Raw genomic sequence first — 23,505 nt, 5'->3', positions numbered from 1 at the left:
GTACATGCATACACCATGTATACCTTTTATATTGGTTGTCCTAGCTTTCATATGTTTCTCTTTCATAACTTTAGTGACCCACTTTATATATGTTTATATATGTCGTGAACAGCTTGTTTACAACTAATTCCTGTTATTATTACACAACAATATTCCAGAATAACCCAGAAAAACAATATGTAGCGCTCAGGATAAACACTATTGTGGTGTAGTATTAACTTCCCGAGTTCCCAGTTTTTTGTTTAAATCTGGAAATTTGCCACATCAATATTTTCATATTTTCAGACCTACTTCACAAAAATGTCATTGCAGAGAAAATGAAATATTTATTTGCAACAAAATATTTATTAACGCAGCAATGTGTGCAATCTGGAACAAATCCCTTTTGTGACAAAATCAGCCATTTTTGCTTTCTGGATTTAAGGTGAACTATGCGGACATGTTAGACCTGATAAACATAAGCCACAGTCTTGACCATAAATGTAACCCCCTACCATCTGGAAGCGTGTGGGCAGCAGTCACCCAAAAAGTGTGTCACACAAGTATGTCACATCTCCTGATCTCCTGAGACACGCAGCCAATCACAGCTGAGGTTACGAGGCAGTTAAGTGTAGTAAGCTCCGGTTGCTCATGCTATGCTTCAATAGCGCAGCCTGTTATTTTACTGGGAGGCGGCCTATTTATTCCAGCCAGTGAACAGTGGTTGTTTCATCCACTTACCCATAGAGAGGAGCCGCGGCAGATGTGTAACTTCCAAGTTTTGACTGACTGAGGTTGCTACCGTGTATCTGGCGGCATGAAAACAATGAAGTCAGCGAAAATCCCTTCTCTAAAACTTTATTTATTTTTAACTGGAATGTCTGCCACCAAACTGACCATAATCTCTGTGTGTGGTCCTCTTCACCTGCTTTGTTTGGAGATTGAATAATCTGAAACAACATTATTTTAAGGAGAAACCCATGGGAATCTTTCAACAGGACTTTCCAAGCATATCACAAATGTACAAAGCCCAAGCACAGAGCTGTACATTACTGTAGACAAGGCCAACTACTTCTCCTGACTCTTACTTTCTCACAAAACAATGATGGTAACTATTTTAAAAAATCGACATGCACTTTTTAAAATTATTATTACTGAACAGCAACACATATGTTGGGAAGATCTTACACTTAGTCTGTTAAGGTTAAAGGTGAATTTTGCCTGTTATAGGCGTTATTCATTTCATACTGCTATTATGCTGCAAAACCACATGTTATCTGTACTGCCTTACTTACTAGTAAAACCTGTTTATGTTTCTGTTGGTCCATTTGAATGTCACACAATATTTATCCATTGTATATCGAGCTGAAATATTATAGGTATGTAGTTTTATATGAACGAATGAATGTTTGATTGCAATGATTTACATAAAAGGTCATGAATAACATGTGGCCACATGTCTGTGTAGATTAGAGCAGTCATGAAGTGCACATACACAATGCTTTGGAATGCTGTTGGGCAACAGGATTACTTTCTTCCCTAGGTTAGTGGTGAGTAACACACAGAGAGAATATAAATGGCTTTTGTTTTTACCCTTAAACATTACCCTTGACATTTTAATTCAGTGGTCATGATTGTCCAATATAATGCATGGAACCTTACAATCTACTAAACAGGATTTAAATAAGTATTGATACGGCCTTTTAGCCTGGCAAGTGCACAAAACAGAGCACGCACACAGTCTGTATGAAGTACTGAAATTATTGTTTTAATTAACTTTTTAATCTTTGTTTTATGCTGTGTGCAATATTGTACATTAGTACAAATTGAGACAAAACATCCACCAAAAAATGTCCCATCTAAATTTGATGGGTTATTTTATAATTACCTCCCAGTTTAGGTTAAAGACATTGTGTAACTTTCCCCGAAGAACCAACGCTTATTATGAAAAGAGGCATTGTGGGATTGAACCACTCCCAGTGCTGTACTTCACCGGAGCAGGAGCCTCAGTGCTGGTCAGCAGAAGAAAGCAGGAGTGCGGAGCAGACCAGTGGTCACCTCCCTGAATGATTCAGAACGACAAACCACGTCATTCTCCTCTCTCTCACTCAAAACCTGCTGGAATTCATTTCACTTGCGTGGAGACAGGCAGATCAGGCTGCAAGAGATTGCAAGGTAACACATGAACTACAGCACCCCCTATAGATGTCATCTGGCACTGCAATGTAAGTCATACCAATCTTTTCAGCCAGCCTATTTTAAATGGTGAAACCAAAATCTGATTTACCTGATGATGCTGTTCTCCAAAGATCTGTGATTGTATTGATTCACAGAACATCTTCTACACAACACATTAAAAATGAAATACAAAAAAGCATAAGCACATTGCTGAAATTCACATGAAATGAAACTGTCCAGAGAGTTAGTACTGCAGATTCATGCTCTGAACAAGACCTGCAAGAAAAACAAAACAAAACAAAACAAAAAAAACATTTTTGCAAGTGCAAGTCCACATAGTTATCATGTAATCCTGGGACTCTCCAAAATTATCCATACATTAGTTTATATTTGACATTATCATTTTGGCTGTGTGCTTTGGGTCATTGTCATGCTAAAAGGTCCTTCCCAGTTTCATCTTTCTAGCAGTTTCTAGTGGTTCTATCGCCGGTGTAGCCATGATAAGATCTGCACAGCTGTTGGCCCTTAATTGCTCCAGGAGGGGATTGCCTCCCGCTTAGTCTAATCAAATATAAGTCGCTTTGGATAAAAGTGTCAACTAAATGACATGTAATAAGTGTTTTCTGTATAAGGTTTTAGTGTCTAAAACAGCTCCAGGATGATATGAAGAGCTCAAAAACACCAAAAATGATGTGTGGTTCCCCTTTATCCTGACGAGTGCCCCAGTAGCTGGCGGATGAGAAACATGCCCATGACAGGATGCTGCCGCCACCAAGCTTCAGAGTGGGTGTGCGGCTCTCTGGATCACGTGCTGCACTGTGGTTTCATCAGACCAAAACACACCTCACCATGTTGCTTTACAATCTCCAGTGGGGTTTTTTTTTTAAATACCTGAAACAAGACTCAGTGTTGGCCTTTTGATTCGGGGCTTCCTTCTGGTCACTCCGCCAGAGGCCAAACCTGCAGCGAGTTTTGGATATTGTTGCCACATTGACTGTGTTCCAAGGAATATATATTTTTCTTTCCTTAATATCTTTTCATACCCATCTCATTGCTTGTATCTGCCCACAACTATCTTTTCTTTTTGATTATGGTTTAACCTTTAAAATCGTTAGCATTGCACATTGCAATAAATGTTCTCATTTGCCACAACTTTTCCATGACTGGAAAACTGCATGAAATAATTCCAGGGTTTTCATGCATGGGAACCCTGACACACCACACACACATACACACAAGTGTCAATGTCAAGATGATAGAGCGTTGATTTAGTGAATTTAGTGAAAAGGGTACAGGTAGAGCCCTTGACTGGCAAGTGCAAGTTAAAGTATCCTTGCTTTAGATGCTTGCAAAGGCCGTTTATATTTTTTAACCAATAATCTACACCAGTGGAAAATTATTTAATTTAATGAATTCCAGAAAAGTGATGTTGTTTCATTGCCAGAAGAGAGTAGCAGCAACTAACACATCACTATCATGAGCACCCAATGAAACAGACCCTTAATTGTTACTTCTGTATGTACTTTTATTATGAAAAACAGAAAAAATAACACACACAATTAAATACACAATTTCTGATGCATGGATATGAAGCATATTAAACTAAATTAAATGCAAACACAAAGCATGCGCGCCTCACCTTCACACATTTTTATTAATCTCATTACTGTAAATCATTTTTTTATTGGTACAGATCCAAAATCAATTGAATAGATACATAATTTAATGTTAAAAGCTCTCAGTAAAGTCAGTTACTCAGTAAAGCCAGTAAAAACATTCTCACCATGTACTGACCAGCTGATGGCGAGTGTTTCTACCAGTGATTAACAAGGTATTGTTTCTACCATGAGTAATTAACAATTAATTCATTTAAAGTTGATGTGGCCATAAAATTAATGCTGGGTTTTCACTCGATTGTTTGTTACTTCATAGGTTGACTTCTTGGATTTTGATGTGGTTGCTTGTTTGTCTATGTGTCGATTTGATTTGGTCTGGTGTTTTCTTTAATTTTCACTACTATGTTGATTAATGTATTTGTATGTTAGTTCATGTACTGAGTTGTGACCATTTGATGTTTTTTGTTGCTGTTATTGTGTGAATTGTGCCACAAAATAGATCCCATAAAAACAATACCCAGGCCAATTGAAGACAAACACTAAAACTGAAATAAGATTTTTTTTTGTTGAGTCCAAATTGTCCCTAGCCCTTTAAAAGGCGGTTCAACACTGCACAAGTCACCTGTAATACAGAAATGGCATCATAATAAACACACAATATAGAAACACATCTACTATCTTACTTCACACTTTGAGATCCTGAGCTAACAAAAGAGTCCAGACCCCAGACAACGCAGATGTTCCATTGTTAGGAGTCTCTGTATAACGAACATCTGTGCCAACGACGGCACTATTACTTTCACGTAATTAGTTGTCACGTGATGTGATAGACGGCCAGCAGCGATGACCTGAAGATTTAACTCGCGAACGGACAGTTCAGATAACCACCATATGACGGAATACCTCCATATATTTTAATTTGGTCTGACCAGATCAGCAAATGATACTGTTAGCTATAGTTTGTTCTGAATTTAAATCACAGCTTGCTAGCTACCTACTTACTTCAAAAACGTTTCAATACAAAGGCAGTTTACGTACGTAATCTGTTAAAATAACAAAAACATACAATGTTTAGGTACTACATATGCACGCTATGCAACCGTCTTAACGAGCTATCCAATGTCGCTATTTGAAAAGCCTAATGCCACACTAAATATGGCTACTTTTCATTGACAGCTGGTGTCCAGTACGACAAATAAACCAACGCATGCGCATTACCTAGGCCCGAGTCCCCGATACAAGATGGCGGAGACGGTGGGGAGGGAGAGGCGGAGGCGGATCTGGACTGAATAGAGTAAAGCCTGTACCGGATTCCTAGCAAACCTCTCCAAGGTAAGGGAACAACCCATAAAACCGAGTCAACAAAGGCAAGGACGCGTGGCGGAATAACCAGGGCGTTAGAATATCCACTCAATTTCTGCACGTCTGTGCAATGCACATAATAAACAAACAATATGTTGTGCAGGGGACGCAGCGACTCTAGCTGGAGCGAGCGCGCCATTTTGTTTACATCTTAACCCAACCAAAGTGCGCGCCTAAAACTGTACGAGTTGTCGAAAGACAAGGGGCTCAGCCGTAATCTCGTTGGCTATGATTCCCCGTTTTGAACACACGTATGGTTGGCCGCGTCGATTGTCCTTCTTTATGTGCCTAGATATGCAGGATTTGGCCTGTGTCCTACCGTATTTTGTATCTTTTTCCACGGCTCCCCCGTCAGGGTTCGGCGGTGCTGCTGTTGCTTTTGTTATGTAGCCTAGCTAGCGCAGCCGCCCGGCGCTTTCCCCTCCTCCTTCGTGTTTGTTTTCGGGCGGCTCGATCTCTGGGGTGGGCGGTGTAGCAGGCGCATGCGTGTCCTTCTATCGTTCACTTATGTTGGTAGCCACAACGACCAGGACAGAAAGCATTCCTTTGCGATGTTCAAAAATAATTTTAACTGGACGCATGCATCTTAAAATTAGTCTATTTTAAATGCACACACAACGTGACTTCCCATATAAACTACGTGTGCATACTAAACGGCGAAATTAATGAACCACAGTTACACCAAACATTTGACGTTTAGAGCTACGTTGGCTAACGATTGCTGCTTAAATCGCGCAATTCTGCAATGCAGAGAAAACGAAATGATATCGGCAACCATATCTAAAACGAATGTAATGTAAACAGACAGGTATATAGCTTAATAGCTGTATTTTTGTAATGGTGTATTAGAAAAGTTTGTAAAAGGAAACTATAACTGGTATTGCAATTCAAGCTAACAAAGCCGTTCCAGAATTCTTGATAGCGAGGTAACGTTATAAGATTAGTTAGCTGTGTAATTAATAAAGCTAGCTAGGGCTTATTTTCAACCAGCTAGCCAACAATGTCTTCAGTCTATCCAGGTTTATTCATGGAGACTTGAACGAATCATTCTAACTTCGGGAAGTTTTTCTTTCGTTGCCAGGTCTCCCGCCTGCGTGACACATTAGTTAATTAGCTGAAGTGCAACATTGGTTGGAGTATGACATCCTGGCAGGCATTGGTTCAGTGGAGATAAATCATACTGAATGATACTGTCCTAAACATGTAATTAAACGCGCATTTCCATTCAGGCAGTATTCAAAATTCTCTGTTGATTGAAGTACGTGTGTGTGAGTGGGGGGCGGGGTGTATTATAAATACATACAGCCTACGCAATATTTCTCGACATAACCCAACTCAAATGTCTGTATTCTAACTTAGACACACTTCTGTGAAGTATCCCCGTGAAGTTTTATTTGCACACACATGCAGATTAACTATTTCAAACTATTTCTAGCAGCCTACACATGAATTAGGGGTACGTCACAGAAGATGTATTCACTCATTAAGCGTGTCATGGAATCGGGTAATGTGGGAACCCCCGGTTTTAAATGGTGCAACTGCTGTTCTTCCTCCCCAGGACAGATGAGGCGAGATGACCAGTGAAAACCACACAACAGTGAAGGGAGAGCCGGCACTAGTGATGTCACCCTCCGGACCCTCCTCCTCACAGGAGCAGCCCCTCCTGCCCTCAACCAGCAAACCCATCCAAGAGCTGCCAGGTCAGCCTCCTCACCTATGGGGTAGAAGGGCTAGGCCCTGGCATGGTAACCTAGTGCTGGCACTGGGGTACCACAGATGTTTTTCTTTTTTTGATCTCTCTGAACCTCCTGATAAATGGATTGGTTATTCAGCTTTCGTGAATCTGGGTGACCATGTCCTGGAAGTTCAGGCTGAATGTTCTGGCCGGGACAGGAACTGTCTCCACTGGTCGCAGTGGCTGGTGCATCCCAAAATTCACCAGCCAAATTTCTCTGTTATACCAGACAACTAGTTATTAGAATAGAACAGGACCTCCAAGTGATGGGTGGTTACCAACACTGGTTGAGTAGACAAATTTAGTAGCCACAGGTCAAATTTACCAGTTTTTGTAATCCAGAACTGGTGTTTATAACCAGTTCTGGATTACACAGTGTAATTGATCAAACTACGGGTTCACACTCAGATTTGAGGAACAGAACTGCACAGCATTGCTTACCCCATGGAATGACCTCTTGACTGACAGGGTGGTGGATATCCAGCGCAGGGATATAAGTTCAGATCTGAATCTGTTGCATGGGTTTTTTCAAATCTTTCATGAGTGGGTTTGTGCAGTTGCCATTTGGTGGCAAGTACTCGCTACGTATTTCCTATCTTTGCGTGCACCGGTAAGTGTGGTACTATAGAAATTAATGTGATGAACATTAATTTGTATGTCTTCACAAATAAGGACTTCTAGCTGATGACATTGGTGTGGAACGATGTCTCTTGCGTTGAAAATTGCTCTGGATGCGAGTATCTGCTAAATTAATGTAATGTGTTTTTTATTTATCTTTCTTATTCTTAATTTTGCTCACAGATGAGCTGATCCAAGCGGGTTGGTCCAAATGCTGGAGCAAGCGGGAGAACAGGCCGTACTACTTCAATCGCTTCACCAACCAGTCGCTCTGGGAGATGCCAGTGTTGGGACAGCATGATGTCATCGTGAGTGCAACAAGGCGCAATTGGTGCGCCGCCGCACTAATTTAGTGTCGGTCGACAATCTCCTCAGGGTCCTTGCAGATCTTTGTTGCCTAGTGACGTAAATGCGACACGTCCCGATGCGTCACTAAGCAACAGAGATCTGCAAGGACCCTGAGCAGATCGTAGACTGACAGCAGTGGCTGTTATGATTCGGTGCTTAAAATCTTTAGGATTATTCTTGCCAGTTTTGTGCATTGAATGACCCCTAATCTGTCGTTTACTGTCGTCTGCTGTGGTTTCCGGTCTGTGCAGTCCGACCCCCTGGGCTTAAATGCAGCTCCGGCCTCAGGCGAGGCGGCAGGGGACCCCAACCTGGGGAACGGGCAGCGCAAGAGACGCCTGTCGGAGGAGACCCCGCAGGGGACCCCCAACAGCTTCAAGAGACCTAAGGTGAGCTGTCCATGACACTGTGTCTATGACTCCCAACTGTACTTTTAACATTCAGTGAGGTAAGGTGAGCTGTCCATGACACTGTCTGTGACTCCCAACTGTACTTTTAACATTCAGTGAGGTAAGGTGAGCTGTCCATGACACTGTGTCTATGACTCCCAACTGTACTTTTAACATTCAGTGAGGTAAGGTGAGCTGTCCATGACACTGTGTCTATGACTCCCAACTGTACTTTTAACATTCAGTGAGGTAAGGTGAGCTGTGTGACACTGTGTCTATGACTCCCAACTGTACTTTTAACATTCAGTGAGGTAAGGTGAGCTGTCCATGACACTGTCTGTGACTCCCAACTGTACTTTTAACATTCAGTGAGGTAAGGTGAGCTGTGTGACACTGTGTCTATGACTCCCAACTGTACTTTTGACATTCAGTGAGGTAAGGTGGGCTGTCCATGACACTGTGTCTATGACTCTTAACTGTACTTTTAGCATTCAAAGTGTAAAAGAAGAAAGGTAGAAATCAGTGTTTAAAAAAGAAAATAAATTCATGACATTGCTATTTTAAAATAATAATAAATAAATCAGTGTTAATTGTCGCTATCACCCCTGTTGATTGGAAGAGCACTGACTCCACTTCTCAGCAAAATGTAGTTTGCAAGTCTGGCTCCTGTGAATTTGAGGAAGACATCTTGCATGAAGCTTCCCTGTCAAAACTTGTGGGCACCCAATCAACCAGTGGGAGTAGCTAAAATGCTGTCATCCCTGCCCGCTGAACTTTCACCTACTATCCTTGTTCTTTGCCTTACCCGAAAGGATCTTTAAGGAAGTTCCAACCCAAGAAATTGTCCTTAGAGCTAGAACCCTTTTCTCACTTCCTGTTTTTGCCACCCCTGATGGGTGGAGCAAGAAAAGGAGCAAGGAAAAGAGGAAGGAGGTGAATTACAAGTGAACAGTGAACAGTCGGCAGGGAGAGCCGACGTGCAAATATTTGCTTAATATACAAAGAAATGGAAAACAATAACTTGTGTCACGCCAAGTGAACTATCCCTTTAAGCTGAGCCGGTCGGACTATTCTGCTGAGGCTAGCGTTTCCCGGTCCTGAAGCGTCTTCCTCCTTCGGCTTCTGCTTCTCCTTCTCCGTTAACCCGCGTTGTGACTCGGGCAGGTGGAGATGACGCCCGTGACCCCGACCACCCCCACCATCCCCATCTCCCCCAGCACGCCCGGGGCCAAGCCGTGGAGCTCCAGCGCAGAGGACAAGCAGCCTCAGGCCCAGGCTTCTGCCCCGGCCCCGGCTCCGGCTCCGTACCGCCCGACCGCGTGAGTACCGCCTGTCCCCACAGCAGCACCCGGGTCCTGCTCACCACCGGCTCTGTGCTGCTTAAAGGCACGCTCCGTAACCTCACACTTCAAACGGTCAAACACAAACACCTTCAAACCACTGTTTATCCCTTCTCCTTCTATGTGAACGCGCTGATGTTGAAATGCCATTGGCTATGGCGATTTAGAACCGATTTTCAACCAATGAGCTTGAATTATTGTCAGTGTCGGGCTGTCAATTGTATGTTTTGAGACCCAAATTTAAGGACTCTAAACACAGGCAGAGAATGAGTCAGCATGTCGGTGAGACCTTTTCAATGATAGGAAGGGATTTCCAATGGTCTTGTTTTAACACAAAAATCTTACCTATTGTACCTTTAACTGCGACATTAGCTCAAGTGGTAAGAGCGGTCTTCTGGCAGTTGGAGAGTTGGGTGTGTCAGTGTGTCGAAGCAAGACGTTTATCTGTTGGTGTGAGTGGGTGAATTAGAGGCATTCATTGTAAAGCCCATTGGATAAAAGCTCTATATACATGCAGTCCATTTATTGTGTGTTGGAAGTTATACTAAGTGAGTTTTAGGTCGGTAGAATCGCCTGCACCGGCTGTGGAAAGATTATTCTCATAGGACAGGCCTGGAGAAGTATGTTCCAGGAGGGTCAGTGAGTGCTGGCTCAGGTAGCTAATTTGCTGTGTAAACTGTCATTGTTCAGCTTGTAGTTTAACATTAGGGGCACATTAACTTTCTTCAGCTGTTACTTGTGAGCTTGTTGTGAAATGTAGTAAAAATGCAATATCCTTAAATGGTTGTCGTTGTAGCTGATATTTGCAGAAGAATCAAGAAACTACACCGCCCTCCTTGTCTACCATGACTTAGGAAGATTTATAGAAGTAATATTATAGAAGAAATATTTCTAATAATAATATTTCTCTCTTTTTACCATCGTACCACTCTATTAATTCATTATCCATTCATGTCTGTAGATTTTTTGGTCAAAGGTAACTGACAATTCCTGGATATCTACTATCCTGTAGGCGTTCATTTACTAATATGGCACTCCTGACTACGTTGTATATCGTTCTGGATAAGAGCGTCTGCTAAATGCTTTGTAATGTAATGTAATGTAATGTAATTTGTAGTAATTAGTAGCTGAGCAAGATCTCTTGTGGTTGGATGAGGCGTGCTTTCTTAAGGTTGGAGTGAAACCTACAGCACAGAATCTCCTGGAACAGGGCGAGTTACCACCAGTTTAAGTCTCTGAATTGTCCTGCTTTGTAAGTGCTGCTGATAATTGTGTTAATTTGCAATTTTCCTCACCTCCTCAGTGTGGTAGTTTGAACTGTGGAACAGGCACTGAGGTACCGTTATGTGGTTGTTGTTCCAGGGTGTACTGGGACCTGGATGTGCCCACCAACGCGGTGATCCGGGAGAGGGCCCCGGCCGACCACCTCCCGCCCCACCCCGAGATCGAGCTGCAGCGGGCCCTACTCACCGGCAAGCTTCGCCAGCACTACCAGGAGCTGTGCTACCAGCGAGAGGGTACGCGCTACGCCCACCGTGCGCGACGGGGCGCCCTGCTGAGGCCCTGCCCACGCACCCCGTGGCCTGATACTGAATCCTCATCACACCGTACTGTACAAAGGATGCGGGGTTCATGTACTCTGCAAAAGCCCAAATTCTCTTAAAAACACGCTGGACTGCTTTTAACACAATTCTGATGCATGTGGTCGAGGTTGTCAGTTTTTTAGAGGGATTTGTCAAAATGTTCATGCCCGCTTGCAGACCGGCTGAGACAGAAGCTAGAGCAGCACTAGCTTCCTCGATAGGGCGTATACACGATCGAAAAATATATTTCGGGGGAATTTTTGAAGGGCAGGGAGTCGGTTTGACAACATCAAATGAGGATGCATGCTGCTGTGTGAAAAGGATATCGATTGGAGAGGAATGGACATTTTGATTGACATACACTCAGTGACCACTTTATTACCTAAACCTGTACACCAGTTTAATGCAAATATTTTATCAGCTAATCACGTGGCTGAAACTAAATGCATCAAAGCAAAGCAGCAAGGAGTTCAGCTTTTGGTCAGACCAGATATAGAATAGAATAGGGAAAATATGTGATCTAATTTACTTTGACTGTGGAATGATTGTTGGTGCCAGACAGGGTGGGTTGAGTATCTCAGAAACTGCTGATCACCTGGGATTTTCATGCACAACATTCTCTAGAGTTCTTCCCTGCTTAGGATGGTGCGAAAAACATCCAGTGAGCAGCAGTTCTGTGGCCAAAAACACGTTGTTAATGAGAGAGGTCTGAGGAGAAGGGCCAGACTGGTCAAAGCTGACAGGAAGGTGACAGTAATGCAACACTCATTACAACAGTGGCATGCAGAAGAGCATCACAAGACGCATCAAACCAAAAGTGGATAGGCTACAGCAGCAGAAGACTTTTTTAGACTCCCAATGAGTCTAAAAAAGAAGTCTAATAAATGCCTAACAAAGTGTTCACTGCTCTCGTTTTCCAGGTAGTCGATGGGGAAAATATTTGGTGTGAAAATACACAAATTACAATTTTATTTATTTCTTTGCAATGTACGTGTTCATATGGTTATTAATAATTTACTAAATTGAGCAAAAAGTTACTTTTGATTTCAGCTTGTCTTTGAAATGGAGCCGATGGCATTCATTCTCAGGAGTAGTTAATTTCAGAATGGTCCAACCATGCTGTTCCTCGAGCAGTACTCATCCTTAATTGCCTCTTTCACTAATGTGAGTGAGTAATGCAAGCTACTGGAGTAGGCAAATACTCTGGCCAAAGAAGGCAGGAATTTTTCATATGTCCAGGCCTGTGGGCACTAGCCAAAGTTTGACTGCGTTTAAATAAACAAAAAAAACATGGTGAACGGGATGGCCAACTCGTTGGTGCGCGTCACTTTTCACACCGAAGACTGATGGATTTTCTCTGTACTACATATGTATTGAACTTGAAGTGTGTTCTCGGTGAGGGTTTAGCCGGCTTTCACAGCTGGTATAGACGGGACATGCTGAACACAGGGGACCCGTAATGTAGGACACACTCGCGATGTGTGCGTTCATGGTGAATTATGCAGGGCTATGGTGTAGACACTTAAAAGAAAAGGGATTTGTCTGCTTCATGCCGCAAAGTGTAACTGAGAGAATTGTGGCTTCTTGTGTCGTCACAACTTGACGACAAATCATCTGGCATTTGTATCCAGCCTTTGATTGAACTATGTTTTGTCCCTGGAAAATAAAATGCATGTGAAATAATGTCATCAGGAGGCCACAATGCAGCGATGCTGGCTTACGGTATGGGTATTATATCTGACGCAAATTTTGTATTTCATGTAGTTGATGGTGATGTTAAGATTATCGTAAAAATGAAATAACCGTGGCTTAGCATGAAATGTGAACACATAAAAGGTTAAGAGCTGAGCAATGAGCACATTTATAAAACTTTGAAGGCTTGATACATTTTCAGCACTGGGTAGAAAGCAACATTGGTGTCTTTTTGGTGACTAAGGTGACGAGTGTAAATGGCCTCCATTTTGAAAGCTTCTATTCTTGTGCTTGTGACGCCAGCATGGCGCAGGGCTGTTGTTCAGCTGTTGGAATTCCCTTTTGGCGGAGTCCTGTCTCCGCCTATCACTGCTGGGAAGTGTTTCCTATCATAGACTTCCAGCCCATCTTCTGTTGAGTGACTGCAATGCGAGGTGTGAGAGGGATGTGTGTGGAGGGAGGGATCAGCTGAGCGGGGGTGAAACTCTGCCTTTTGTCCTGCCCGTTTCCAGGGATCGATCCTCCTCGCGAGTCCTTCAACCGCTGGCTCCTGGAACGGAAGGTTCTGGACAAGGGGAACGACCCCTTCCTTCCCAGCGAATGCGACCCCGTCATTTCTCCCTCCATGTTCCGAGAGGTCATGAACGATATCCCCATCAGGTCAGACTCTCTGTTTAACTGTAGCTCTCACCCGTATGACGATATCCCCATCAGGTCAGACTCTCTTTTTAACTGTAGCTCTCAGCCGTATGACGATATCCCCATCAGGTCAGACTCTCTGTTTAACTGTAGCTCTCAGCCGTATGACGATATCCCCATCAGGTCAGACTCTCTGTTTAACTGTAGCTCTCACCTGTATGACGATATCCCCATCAGGTCAGACTCTCTGTTTAACTGTAGCTCTCAGCCGTATGACGATATCCCCATCAGGTCAGACTCTCTTTTTAACTGTAGCTCTCAGCCGTATGACGATATCCCCATCAGGTCAGACTCTCTGTTTAACTGTAGCTCTCACCCGTATGACGATATCCCCATCAGGTCAGACTCTCTGTTTAACTGTAGCTCTCACCCGTATGACGATATCCCCATCAGGTCCGAAGCTCACTGTTTTACCCATAGCTCCCACCCATATTAAATCAGTCCGTAAAGTAAAAAAATAAAAAAATAGAATTCATTGTTTCTGGTTTAAATATACAATACATTTTCTGGTGCCTGTGGCCAATATAGGACGGGACGGTTACATCAAGAACATTCTAGAAACAGGGATGATCGTAAGGTGCCATTATTTGCTCAGTTCTGGGGGGTCATAGTGTTAAACTTTGAACAATTTTGTTTTTATAACACGTACAATGAAGTGCAAATCAAACCCAGGGACAAGTGCGTTCAGGACCCTAGAGGAAAGTTATGCAATTACATTCTTGTTATTTCTAGTAGCTTTTATTTCTAGTATGTATTAAAGAGTTAAAGTATGTCTTTGAGTACACCAAAAATCACTCCCTCTAAAAAAAAGACAAAAATTGTCAAGCTGTATTATAAAAATGGTAGTTTATTAGATGGCTGTGCATTTGCAGTTGGTTTAAAATTGTCAAGCTCTATTATAAAAATGGTAGTTTATTAGATGGCTGTGCATTTGCAGTTGGTTTATATTTATTGTTTGTTTTGGCTTCAGGTTGTCCCGCATAAAATACAAGGAGGAAGCCCGGAAGCTCTTGTTCAAATACGCGGAGGCTGCGAAAAAAATGATCGACTCAAGGTGAGGTTTTGTCACCACGTCGTTCAGGAAAACAGCCGATGACATTCTACAGCTTTTACTGTTTCTTTTCTCCATTCACATAGAAAGTTAGACAGTTATGTCAAAGGGGTATGGCTTTTTAAAAAAAAGGGGTTTTAAGGTCGAGATTGTGTTGTGCACTGTAAGTAAAGGTCTTGGGTTCTCTACAGAAACGCTACGCCGGAGAGCAGAAAGGTTGTGAAGTGGAATGTCGAGGACACCATGAACTGGCTGAGGAAAGACCACTCCGCGAGCAAAGAGGACTACATGGTACACGCAAGCCCCGAACCCCCAGTCTGCATGTTAACTATCCAGTCAGAGCCAACCCAGCAAACACAACGGGGGTTCTCACAATGCTGCTGCCATGTTATAACCAATGTTGTCCAAACATTCCAGTATCATTGTGAGGAGATTTTGTGTTAGCTGTGTGGGCAGCTTCAGTGTGTGGATGCAGCCTGTGGTGGGGTACTGAACCCTGCGCTGGCTGGATTTCAGTGCCATGCAGGCGTACAGGTTGGCACTTAGAAGGCTGTGGACCTGCGGAGTGTGTTTTGGTTTTTTTTGTCTGCGGCAACGAGACGTGTCTTTGCGTATACGGTTGGGTTTTGGTTGGGTGGTTGGGTGAAAGTTGCTCGGCGGTCATTGTTCCAGTTATTTCCGTGCGTTTCTCAGGACCGGCTGGAACACCTGCGCAAACAGTGCGGCCCTCACGTGGCGGCGGTGGCCAAAGACTCCGTGGAGGGCATCTGCACCAAGATCTACCACATCTCCACGGAGTACGTCCGTCGCATCCGGCAGACGCACCAGGCCCTGCTGAAGGACTGCAACATCACGGGTGAGTCTGACACACCCGGTCGCCGCACAGCTGTTGGGCCCTTGAGCAAGGCTCTTAACTCCACATTACTCCAGGGGCGATTGACTCCTGCTTAGTCTAATCAACTGTGAGTCACTTTGGTTTAAAAGTGTCTGCCAAATAACATGGAATGATTGGTCCACATGCTAGCCTCCATTGTGACATCATCATGTGCTGTTGCTGGTGATCACTGATCAGGTGGGAATGTAGTCCAGATTAGCAGCATTAGTTGTGATGTCATTGTGTGATGGAGCTTGTGTATTGGGTAGGACCTGGTCAAAGAGTCGTAACCTTGGTACTGTGGAACTGGGAGGGGTGGGCAGTATATACTTGGGATGTATTTGTTGGTTTCGTTATTTTGTTTTTGTAATGAATGGAGGACATGTTGTGCCTCGCTGTTAGATGTTTCAGTGCCAAATTTGCAGGTTGGTTTTCAAGTTGTCAGATGTTTCAAAGATATTTTTAACATATAATTTCTTTAGAAATCTACGGTAAAAATGAACATTTTTAAACAGAAATTAAAATGTAGCACCGCCTCTCCCCTCATTGTCACAGACGGTGTGGATCCCCCGGAGGTGCAGGACAGGCTGGTGTACTGCTACCCGGTGCGGCTCGCCATCCCCTCGCCCCCCCAGCCCAGAGTGGAGCTGCACTTCGAGAACGACATCGCCTGCCTGCGCTTCAAGGGCGAAATGGTCAAGGTCAACCGCAACTACTTCACCAAGCTGGTGAGGACCTTCTACAACCCAGCACCAGGGCTAATTTAGCTTCTGGGACGTTCCTTCTTTTTGTATGCTGACTCTGAAGGAGTACAAGATGTCCTTGTAAATGATGCGTGGTTTTAAGATTTAATATTTAAAAAATGAAATTAATGAAATGTGCCAGAAGTAGCTATGTAGAGTAAAGTAGAGCTGGTTGGTATTCGCTTTGTACGTTTGAAATACTGCCCATGTATTCACGCCTCAAAGCCTCCTATAACTTTTTGCAGGTAAGATTTAAAGCTTTTGTTAACCTTCTCAGTGGTCACAATGTTGTTAAATAATCTTAAAGCGAAATACCTGTTGGCCCTGCCCACAGGGAGAGACACCTCTGTTTTACAGTTTAAATACCGTAAATTCAGAAGCAGGAGCTTAATCTGTTCCAAAATGTATCCATTCAGCCATACATTCTACCAGTGTGCCAGGTTTCATATGAATATTTTATAGCACAAGTGTCTAAAGCAAACCATGTGTTGAGTAATGTCTGTATAGGTATAGATTGGTGTATATTCTGAACGAAGCTTGTATTTGTTCCTGTTTCCAGGAGCTTCTCTATCGGTACAGCTGCATCGACGATTCGAGGTTTGAGAAGTTCCTGTCACGAGTGTGGTGCCTTATCAAGAGATACCAGGTAAACATGGAAAAGTGTTCATCTTTACTCTGTGGCCTCAGGGTTGAGGATACCCTGGTTTTAGTGTGCTGTACTTCAGGGTTTGAGGATACCCTGGTTTTAGTGTGCTGTTCTTCAGGGTTTGAGGATACCCTGGTTTTAGTGTGCTGTTCTTCAGTGTTTGAGGATACCCTGGTTTTAGTGTGCTGTACTTCAGGGTTTGAGGATACCCTGGTTTTACTGTGCTGTACCTCAGGGTTTGAGGATACCCTGGTTTTAGTGTGCTGTACCTCAGGGTTTGAGGATACCCTGGTTTTAGTGTGCTGTACTTCAGGGTTTGAGGATACCCTGGTTTTAGTGTGCTGTACCTCAGGGTTTGAGGATACCCTGGTTTTAGTGTGCTGTACCTCGGGGTTTGAGGATACCCTGGTTTTAGCATGCTGTTCCTCAGGGTTTGAGGATACCCTGGTTTTAACGTGTGGTCCCTGCGGTTTGAGAAGGCCTGGTTTTAACGTGTGGTCCCTGCGGTTTGAGAAGGCCTGGTTTTGCTGTGCTGCCCCTCTGAGCCTCCTCCCGGCTGCGTTGCAGGTGCTGTTTGGCTCGGGGGTAAACGAGGGGACGGGCCTGCAGGGGGCGCTCCCCGTGCCCGTCTTCGAGGCTCTGCACAAGCAGTTTGGCGTCAGCTTCGAGTGCTTTGCCTCGCCGCTCAACAGCTACTTCAAACAGTTCTGCTCTGCGTTCCCTGACACCGACGGCTTCTTCGGGTCCCGGGGGTGAGTGTGCCGACCCGCTTGCCGCCTCGTAGCCGGAACCAATCCCAGCCCTCGACATTCAGCTCGTTGGAGCTAGCCAGCCAATCAGAACAGAGGTTATGTGATATCAATCAGCCTTAAAGTCACGAAAACAGCCTGTTCTTGGTAAAGCCCGCGAGGCGCTGAATAATGGACATGAATAACTCAATAGAGATTGTTTTTGATACTTGAAACCGTATAAACATCGTCTTATGGATATCCGGACCTAAAATAAAACGCTAGAAAGGTATAGAATATGGGACCTTTACAATGTGTCACTATATAGTAGGCATACAAACACGTTTACAGCTAAAAAAATATCATCTATTACCCTTTAAAAAAAAAAAAAACAACAACCTTGGTTTGATATATTGTGATATCGTGCTCTGATAGTCGGAAGGGATGAGGCCAGGGTCAATGCCTTATCAGTGGTAGCAGGGCTCTCTGGTTCCGCCCAGCGCTGACGGCTCCGCTGTGTCCCTAGGCCCTTCCTGAGCTTCTGTCCTGCCAGCGGGTCCTTCGAGGCCAACCCGCCCTTCTGCGAGGAGCTGATGGACGCCATGGTGACCCATTTCGAGGTGAGCCCCGTACGAGACGGCAACTTTCTGTCATCGCCAAAGTGTTCCTCCGACTTACGAACGAGTACTTTGTCAGTGTTTTCTGCGCATCTGGCGTTGTGGGCTCACGCAATGCTTACTTCTCCTTCATTGCTTGGACAGTAATATTGGCAGTACAGTGTGTTAAGGTTTGCAGCTGAAAATGAGTCTGCCTAGAAAATGGATAATGAGAGGACTTAAGTCCTCCTTAGGCCTTACGAATTTAATTACTGGATTTCATTTTCAGAAAAGCTATTTGGGGGGGGGGGGGGTAAAAGAAAAACGAGGCTTTTTTTATTTAGAGTCAAAGTAGCCTAATTTTAGTTATGGTTAAAATGATTTCCCAATTTACAGCCTAGCCAGGAAAAGATTAAAAACAAAAAAATTATGGTCATGGGGGAATAGTGTTGATGAAAAGCTTGTTTATTTCAGTTTTAAATCATTATTTACAAAACTGATATTTTCCGCTAGGCTGTATTTACGGGCGAGTCAGCATTTTTCATGCGGAAAACAAATGATCAAATTATTGTCATTGCTTTGAGGAAGCACGTTGGCTCTGTTCAGGAAGGTTGTGTGCTACGGTCAGTCTGTGTTCGCGCTCTGACCTCTGACCTCTCCGTCACGCAGGAGCTCCTGGAGCGCTCCAACGAGCCGCTGTCCTTCATCATCTTCGTCCCAGAGTGGCGCGACCCCCCGACCCCGGCGCTCACGCGCATGGAGGCCAGCCCGTTCCGCCGCCACCAGATCACCGTGTCGGCCTTCGAGCACGAGTACCGCAGCGGCTCCCAGCACATCTGCAAGAGGTACGCCCAGTCAGCCCAGTCAGCGCGCCCAGCAGCCAGTCACCAGTCAGCATAGATGAGAAGAGATGAGAAGAGATTTAGTGTAAATTGAAACGGCCCCAGTACAGAGCCCTGTGGGACTCCTGTGAGAAGGGGATGAGGAGAGACCCCCTTCAGATGACCTGGTAGGACCCATGAGTGGGGTAACACAAGCAGTCTTACATTTAGAGGGAAAGTGCTCAGGCCAGATGAGCCTCACAGGATATACACTGAAGGAGAGGTGAAGGGATGGGGTTGAGTGTATGTATGGCTGTGGGTTCCAGCATCGTGAAGGTGGTTAGTGCAGCAGTGGGTGTGCTTTGGAGAGTAGGTGGCATCACTGGATGAAGTAAAGGTACAATAGGTGAACGCGCTGACGTTGAAATGCCATTGGCTGTGACAATTAGAACCAGTTTTTCAACCATTGAGCTTGAATTATTGTACAGCTAGACAGTGTTTTGGTAGGTAGTGCTGGTCTGTCAACGGCATATTTTGAAAGCCAAATTTAAGGACTATTTAAATTTAACACAGGCAGAAGGCGAGTCAACATGTCAGTGAGCCTTTTTCAATGATAGAAAGGGATTTACAATGGTCTCGTAACAATGTTTTAACACAGATTTAATCTTACCTATTGCACCTCCGGATACTAACCACGTTCCCTTCAGTTTGACATTGTTCACACTGAATTTTTTCTGATCTTTAGACACAGTCCACACTTCTCATCATCAGGCTGTAGTATGGGCCTTGTGCTGTAGTATGTGCTTCCTGTGCTGCTGTCTGAGTGCACCCGTCTCTCTGCAGGGAGGAGATGTACTACAAGGCGGTCCACGGCACAGCGGTGATCTTCCTGCAGAACGCCGCCGGCTTCGCCAAGTGGGAGCCAACCGCCGAGAGGCTCCAGGAGCTGCACGCCGCGTACCGCGTCTCGGGCCGCTCGCTGGCCTCCCCCGGGCCCTCCTCCACCCCCACCCCCACCCCTACCCCCACCCCCACCCCCACCACCACCACCACCACCAACGCCGCCGCAGACAAGGACCCCAAGGGCGAGCAGGAGGGCGCGGGCACGGGCACGGACACGCCGGCAAACCCGGACAACACCAGCCCCAAGGAAAAGACTGCCCCCAACGCCGCGGCCGTTTAAACGGGGTGAGGGCCGGAGGGGGCGTCTGAGAGAAGGGGGCTCATCATGGGGAGGGGGCGGGGGGGGCGGTCTGGACGGCACTGTGGGGGCGGGAGGGGTGCGGGGGGTCGTCTCGTTTTAAGGCCTCGCCTCCGTTTACTCTCTCTCTGCCTGGACTTTTATTTAATATTAGTTGAACCAAGTTCATTATTATCGTTGTTGTTGTTTTTATTACCGTCGTCGGCCGTAGCGGTAATCGTATTCGCCGTAGTTCAGTAGTGAGAGTAGTCTGTCGTCGTCGTTGCTGTCGTTATGGTTACTATTATTATTATTTTATTATTTTTTACCATTGTTGCTGTTGATGATGTCATGAATAATCTGGTAATTCTGGTTGTCGTTTTATTGGCCTTTGAACTTTAGTGCTATGCTATATGGCAGTGCTATCTGGCAGTCAGATTATGGAAAATAATAGGAGGAAGAAGAAGAAAAAAGAAAAACCACATTTGGGAGAGAGAAGTGGATGCTCCACAGGGCTTTTACCTCCTGGTCTCTCTGGAAGAGGAGGGGAGGTGGAACGATCAGGCAGCTATGTTTGTTAACCGTTTAGTCAGACTTCCTTTGCCCTGCCCCCCCCCCCCTCCCCCGCTAAAAGACGGTCACCTTCGCTCACTTTGTGGAGATGTAGCATTATGTGTACGTGAGTTCTCTCCCGCTTTTCATGTTCACATTGTGAGCTTACACGCTTGTCTGGTTTGTACGCAATTTCGGACAAACGACTTGTGTTTCACCTGTGTTTAGGAACTGGGAGGGTTTTTTTTTTTTTTTTTTCCCCGTCTTTTTTTTATTTTTATAATGCAGGTAGATGCGTTCATGCGTTACATTTGCAATATGAATTGGACTAACCGCAGCAGCCATGATTTTTCAACAGCAAAAGTAATCTTGATAAATGCCTTTCCCTTTGCTTGATACAGAAATTAGTTTTGTTACGTTCGGGTTTTTTTTTTTTTTTTTTGTGTAAGAAAGGTAGCATCTTGTTTTTGTTTGAAGGTTGCGAATGAATCGAAGCCGTAGTCGGTTATGAGCGAAAGACGTCTGTCAGAAGAAGCCTGCTTCTTCTATGGTTTGCCAGGCCTCTCCCGAGCCCGCATTCTGTGCTCCGATTGGCCGGCTGATGGTCCCAAGAACCCTCTGACCTCTCGTACTGTGCAATATCACAGTAGTTCGTAATATCACTGAACAACCTTTTGATTGTAGCAGACCTCATGTACAAAATACTGTGTGTAAAAACACAGAACATCCCTTTTTTATGCCTACTTTTATTTATTTATGGTTTATTTAAAGAAGTATAAACCTTCCTTTCCCAGCAATGATACTCTGCCCTTAATCTGTCCATAGGGGGTTGCCATGCCGCTCATTCTGTGAGGTTCCTTATGCCCTTGTGCTATGGTCACCCTGGAGACATGGGGCATAAATCCTCAGACATGATGCTGAACAGAATCCGAACCCACTACATTGCCACTAGGTGCATACTGTAATAAAACAAATAAAAAATATTTTTTCTTCTTTGACAATTTTTTTTTTAGTGACATTCTATGAACTGCACGCATTAACTGCATCCAAAAAATGAAGTTAATGAATGGGGTATACGTTTTTTGCTTTTTGCAATCATTTAATTAGAATAGTATTTATATACATGTTTACACTAGTATGAGATTATAGTGCATCACTGGGCAGCATTATGAATGTAAATTTTTTTTAAGAAAAGCAAAACATATTAAAATAGTGCAGCTCATTTCAGTATTTTGTAGTGAGGCTGTGGAAAAATTGATAAAGAATTGATTAAGAATATTAAATGTACTAAAAGCAACTCGATCCTCTTGTGAAAATTGACTTCCTCATCGTGACTAGTGATATAATGCACCAACTCATTTGGAGACTACACATCACATCTGTACAGGTTAAGTTTTGTATGTGCGTGCTTGTTTTTAACCCAAAATAATATAGTCTGTTGTACAATATTCAGTCTCTTAGCTTGGCCTCATTTGTACATATTAGCAGTTAGCGTTTATATTGCGAAATTGCAAGTACTGCTAGACGAAAGCTTTGGGAAAGGCTAATTCTGGTAATGCTGCTGAGATACAAAGATAAGACAATTTGATTCTTAGTAATTTGGTACCCTTGTGGTGGCGTTGTGTCATCTTGCTCTTGGGTAAAAATCAGGCCCTGACTTTTTCTCCATTGGAGCCGTGAGCATCAGATGGGTATTCTCATCCCAGTGCGTGTCTGTCACCAGCAAAGACCTGTAGATATTGTACAGAAATTGGTATGATTTGTTCTTTTTCTCTCTACTACACAGTTGTATCAAGCTGTTTAGAAGATGAAATGTATGTTGTCTCTCTTCTCCGTGGTTTTGTTTTCCGAAATTCTGATTCTGTTTTAATTTAACAAAAGGTTTTTTTTTTGTTTTGTTTTTTTAATGAAATAATTCATAAAAATGTTTATTATGAATTATACAATTTATGGAATAGAAAATGTTTTAAACTAAACCAAAGTGTTATTAAAGAATAAAAAAATCTATCTTGTATGTAAAAGTAGAATTGTTTATGAATGCAACAGTAATACACAGGTGTAACCAGCTAAATTACCCCTGGGGTTTATTTTTATAATTCTTGTTTTGTTTGGGTGAAAGATGGATTTTTTCCTGTCTGGAATTTACTTTGCATGATCAGATAATTTTCACTCACAGAAAGTATAATATAACTATACAAAATGACCGTCATATAAATTAGTCCATAGGCTATCTGTAGTAATGAGTCAACTTTACTCTCTGTATCATCTTCATTTTTATATGTGTGATAATATGTATATATAAAGATTTTCAAATGTGTGATATTCTTTTATTTATCCCGACCTGTTTCTCCTTAAGGTATTGTCCTTTAGATAGTCTGTAATTGCCATAAATGTTTTTTCTTAATGGGCATAGATATAGTGAGAAAATACTGTATGTGCTAATCAACCCATTTGTTCTACTGCTAACAGAGGACATGCCATCAGTGTTGTGACACATTCGGTACAGGCCGGTTTAAACATGTGCTGGAACACCATTAACTTACAAGTGAGATGTTCTGACCCATGTATATTTAATTGCATTAGTAATAAAACTAGCGTACAGTAATTGTAACCATTTGGTTTTCTCATAAATGCTGCCTGGTTTTCAAACATTCATATGTTCCAAATGGAAGCAAGCTGCCATCTTCCTGTGACACACCATTTGACTGACCATCCCCCCCACTCCCAAACTCCATTACTTTGGAGATGACGGTTAATTCATTAGAGATAGTTGTC

General features: G+C 43.6%; 1 protein-coding gene across 3 annotated transcripts; it reads left to right on the top strand.

Moving 5' to 3' along the window:
- Positions 1-4,766: 4,766 nt before the first annotated feature.
- pcif1 (phosphorylated CTD interacting factor 1) lies at positions 4,767-23,341 on the top strand. Of its 3 annotated transcripts, XM_061220936.1 has the most exons (18): positions 4,767-4,807; positions 4,950-5,105; positions 6,694-6,835; positions 7,672-7,796; positions 8,088-8,225; positions 9,390-9,544; positions 10,928-11,082; positions 13,353-13,500; positions 14,510-14,593; positions 14,782-14,881; positions 15,284-15,446; positions 16,020-16,192; positions 16,767-16,853; positions 17,421-17,605; positions 18,108-18,201; positions 18,847-19,022; positions 19,842-20,186; positions 21,556-23,341. In XM_061220936.1, exons 3-17 carry the CDS (start codon positions 6,709-6,711, stop codon positions 20,179-20,181), a joined length of 2,250 nt encoding a protein of 749 aa, XP_061076920.1. In that variant the 5' UTR covers positions 4,767-4,807; positions 4,950-5,105; positions 6,694-6,708; the 3' UTR covers positions 20,182-20,186; positions 21,556-23,341. The 3 variants fall into 3 exon arrangements, with proteins under 3 accessions (XP_061076920.1, XP_061076922.1, XP_061076921.1); XM_061220938.1 differs by lacking the exons at positions 4,767-4,807; positions 4,950-5,105 and adding an exon at positions 5,308-5,386; XM_061220937.1 differs by lacking the exons at positions 4,767-4,807; positions 4,950-5,105 and adding an exon at positions 5,832-5,943.
- The last annotated feature ends 164 nt before the right edge of the window (positions 23,342-23,505 follow it).

This window comes from Conger conger, chromosome 14, assembly GCF_963514075.1.
Source record: "Conger conger chromosome 14, fConCon1.1, whole genome shotgun sequence".
Classification (NCBI taxonomy): domain Eukaryota; kingdom Metazoa; phylum Chordata; class Actinopteri; order Anguilliformes; family Congridae; genus Conger; species Conger conger.
This window is presented reverse-complemented; position numbering and strand designations above follow the sequence as displayed.

Bases quoted from the DNA above. Each gene is read 5' to 3' on its own strand.
- pcif1 (XM_061220936.1), top strand. From the start codon at position 6,709: ATGACCAGTGAAAACCACACAACAGTGAAGGGAGAGCCGGCACTAGTG. The intron at 13,501-14,509 runs GTCAGACTCTCT...TTTTGGCTTCAG, and splicing joins ATGAACGATATCCCCATCAG to GTTGTCCCGCATAAAATACA. The intron at 15,447-16,019 runs GTGAGTCTGACA...TCATTGTCACAG, and splicing joins GAAGGACTGCAACATCACGG to ACGGTGTGGATCCCCCGGAG.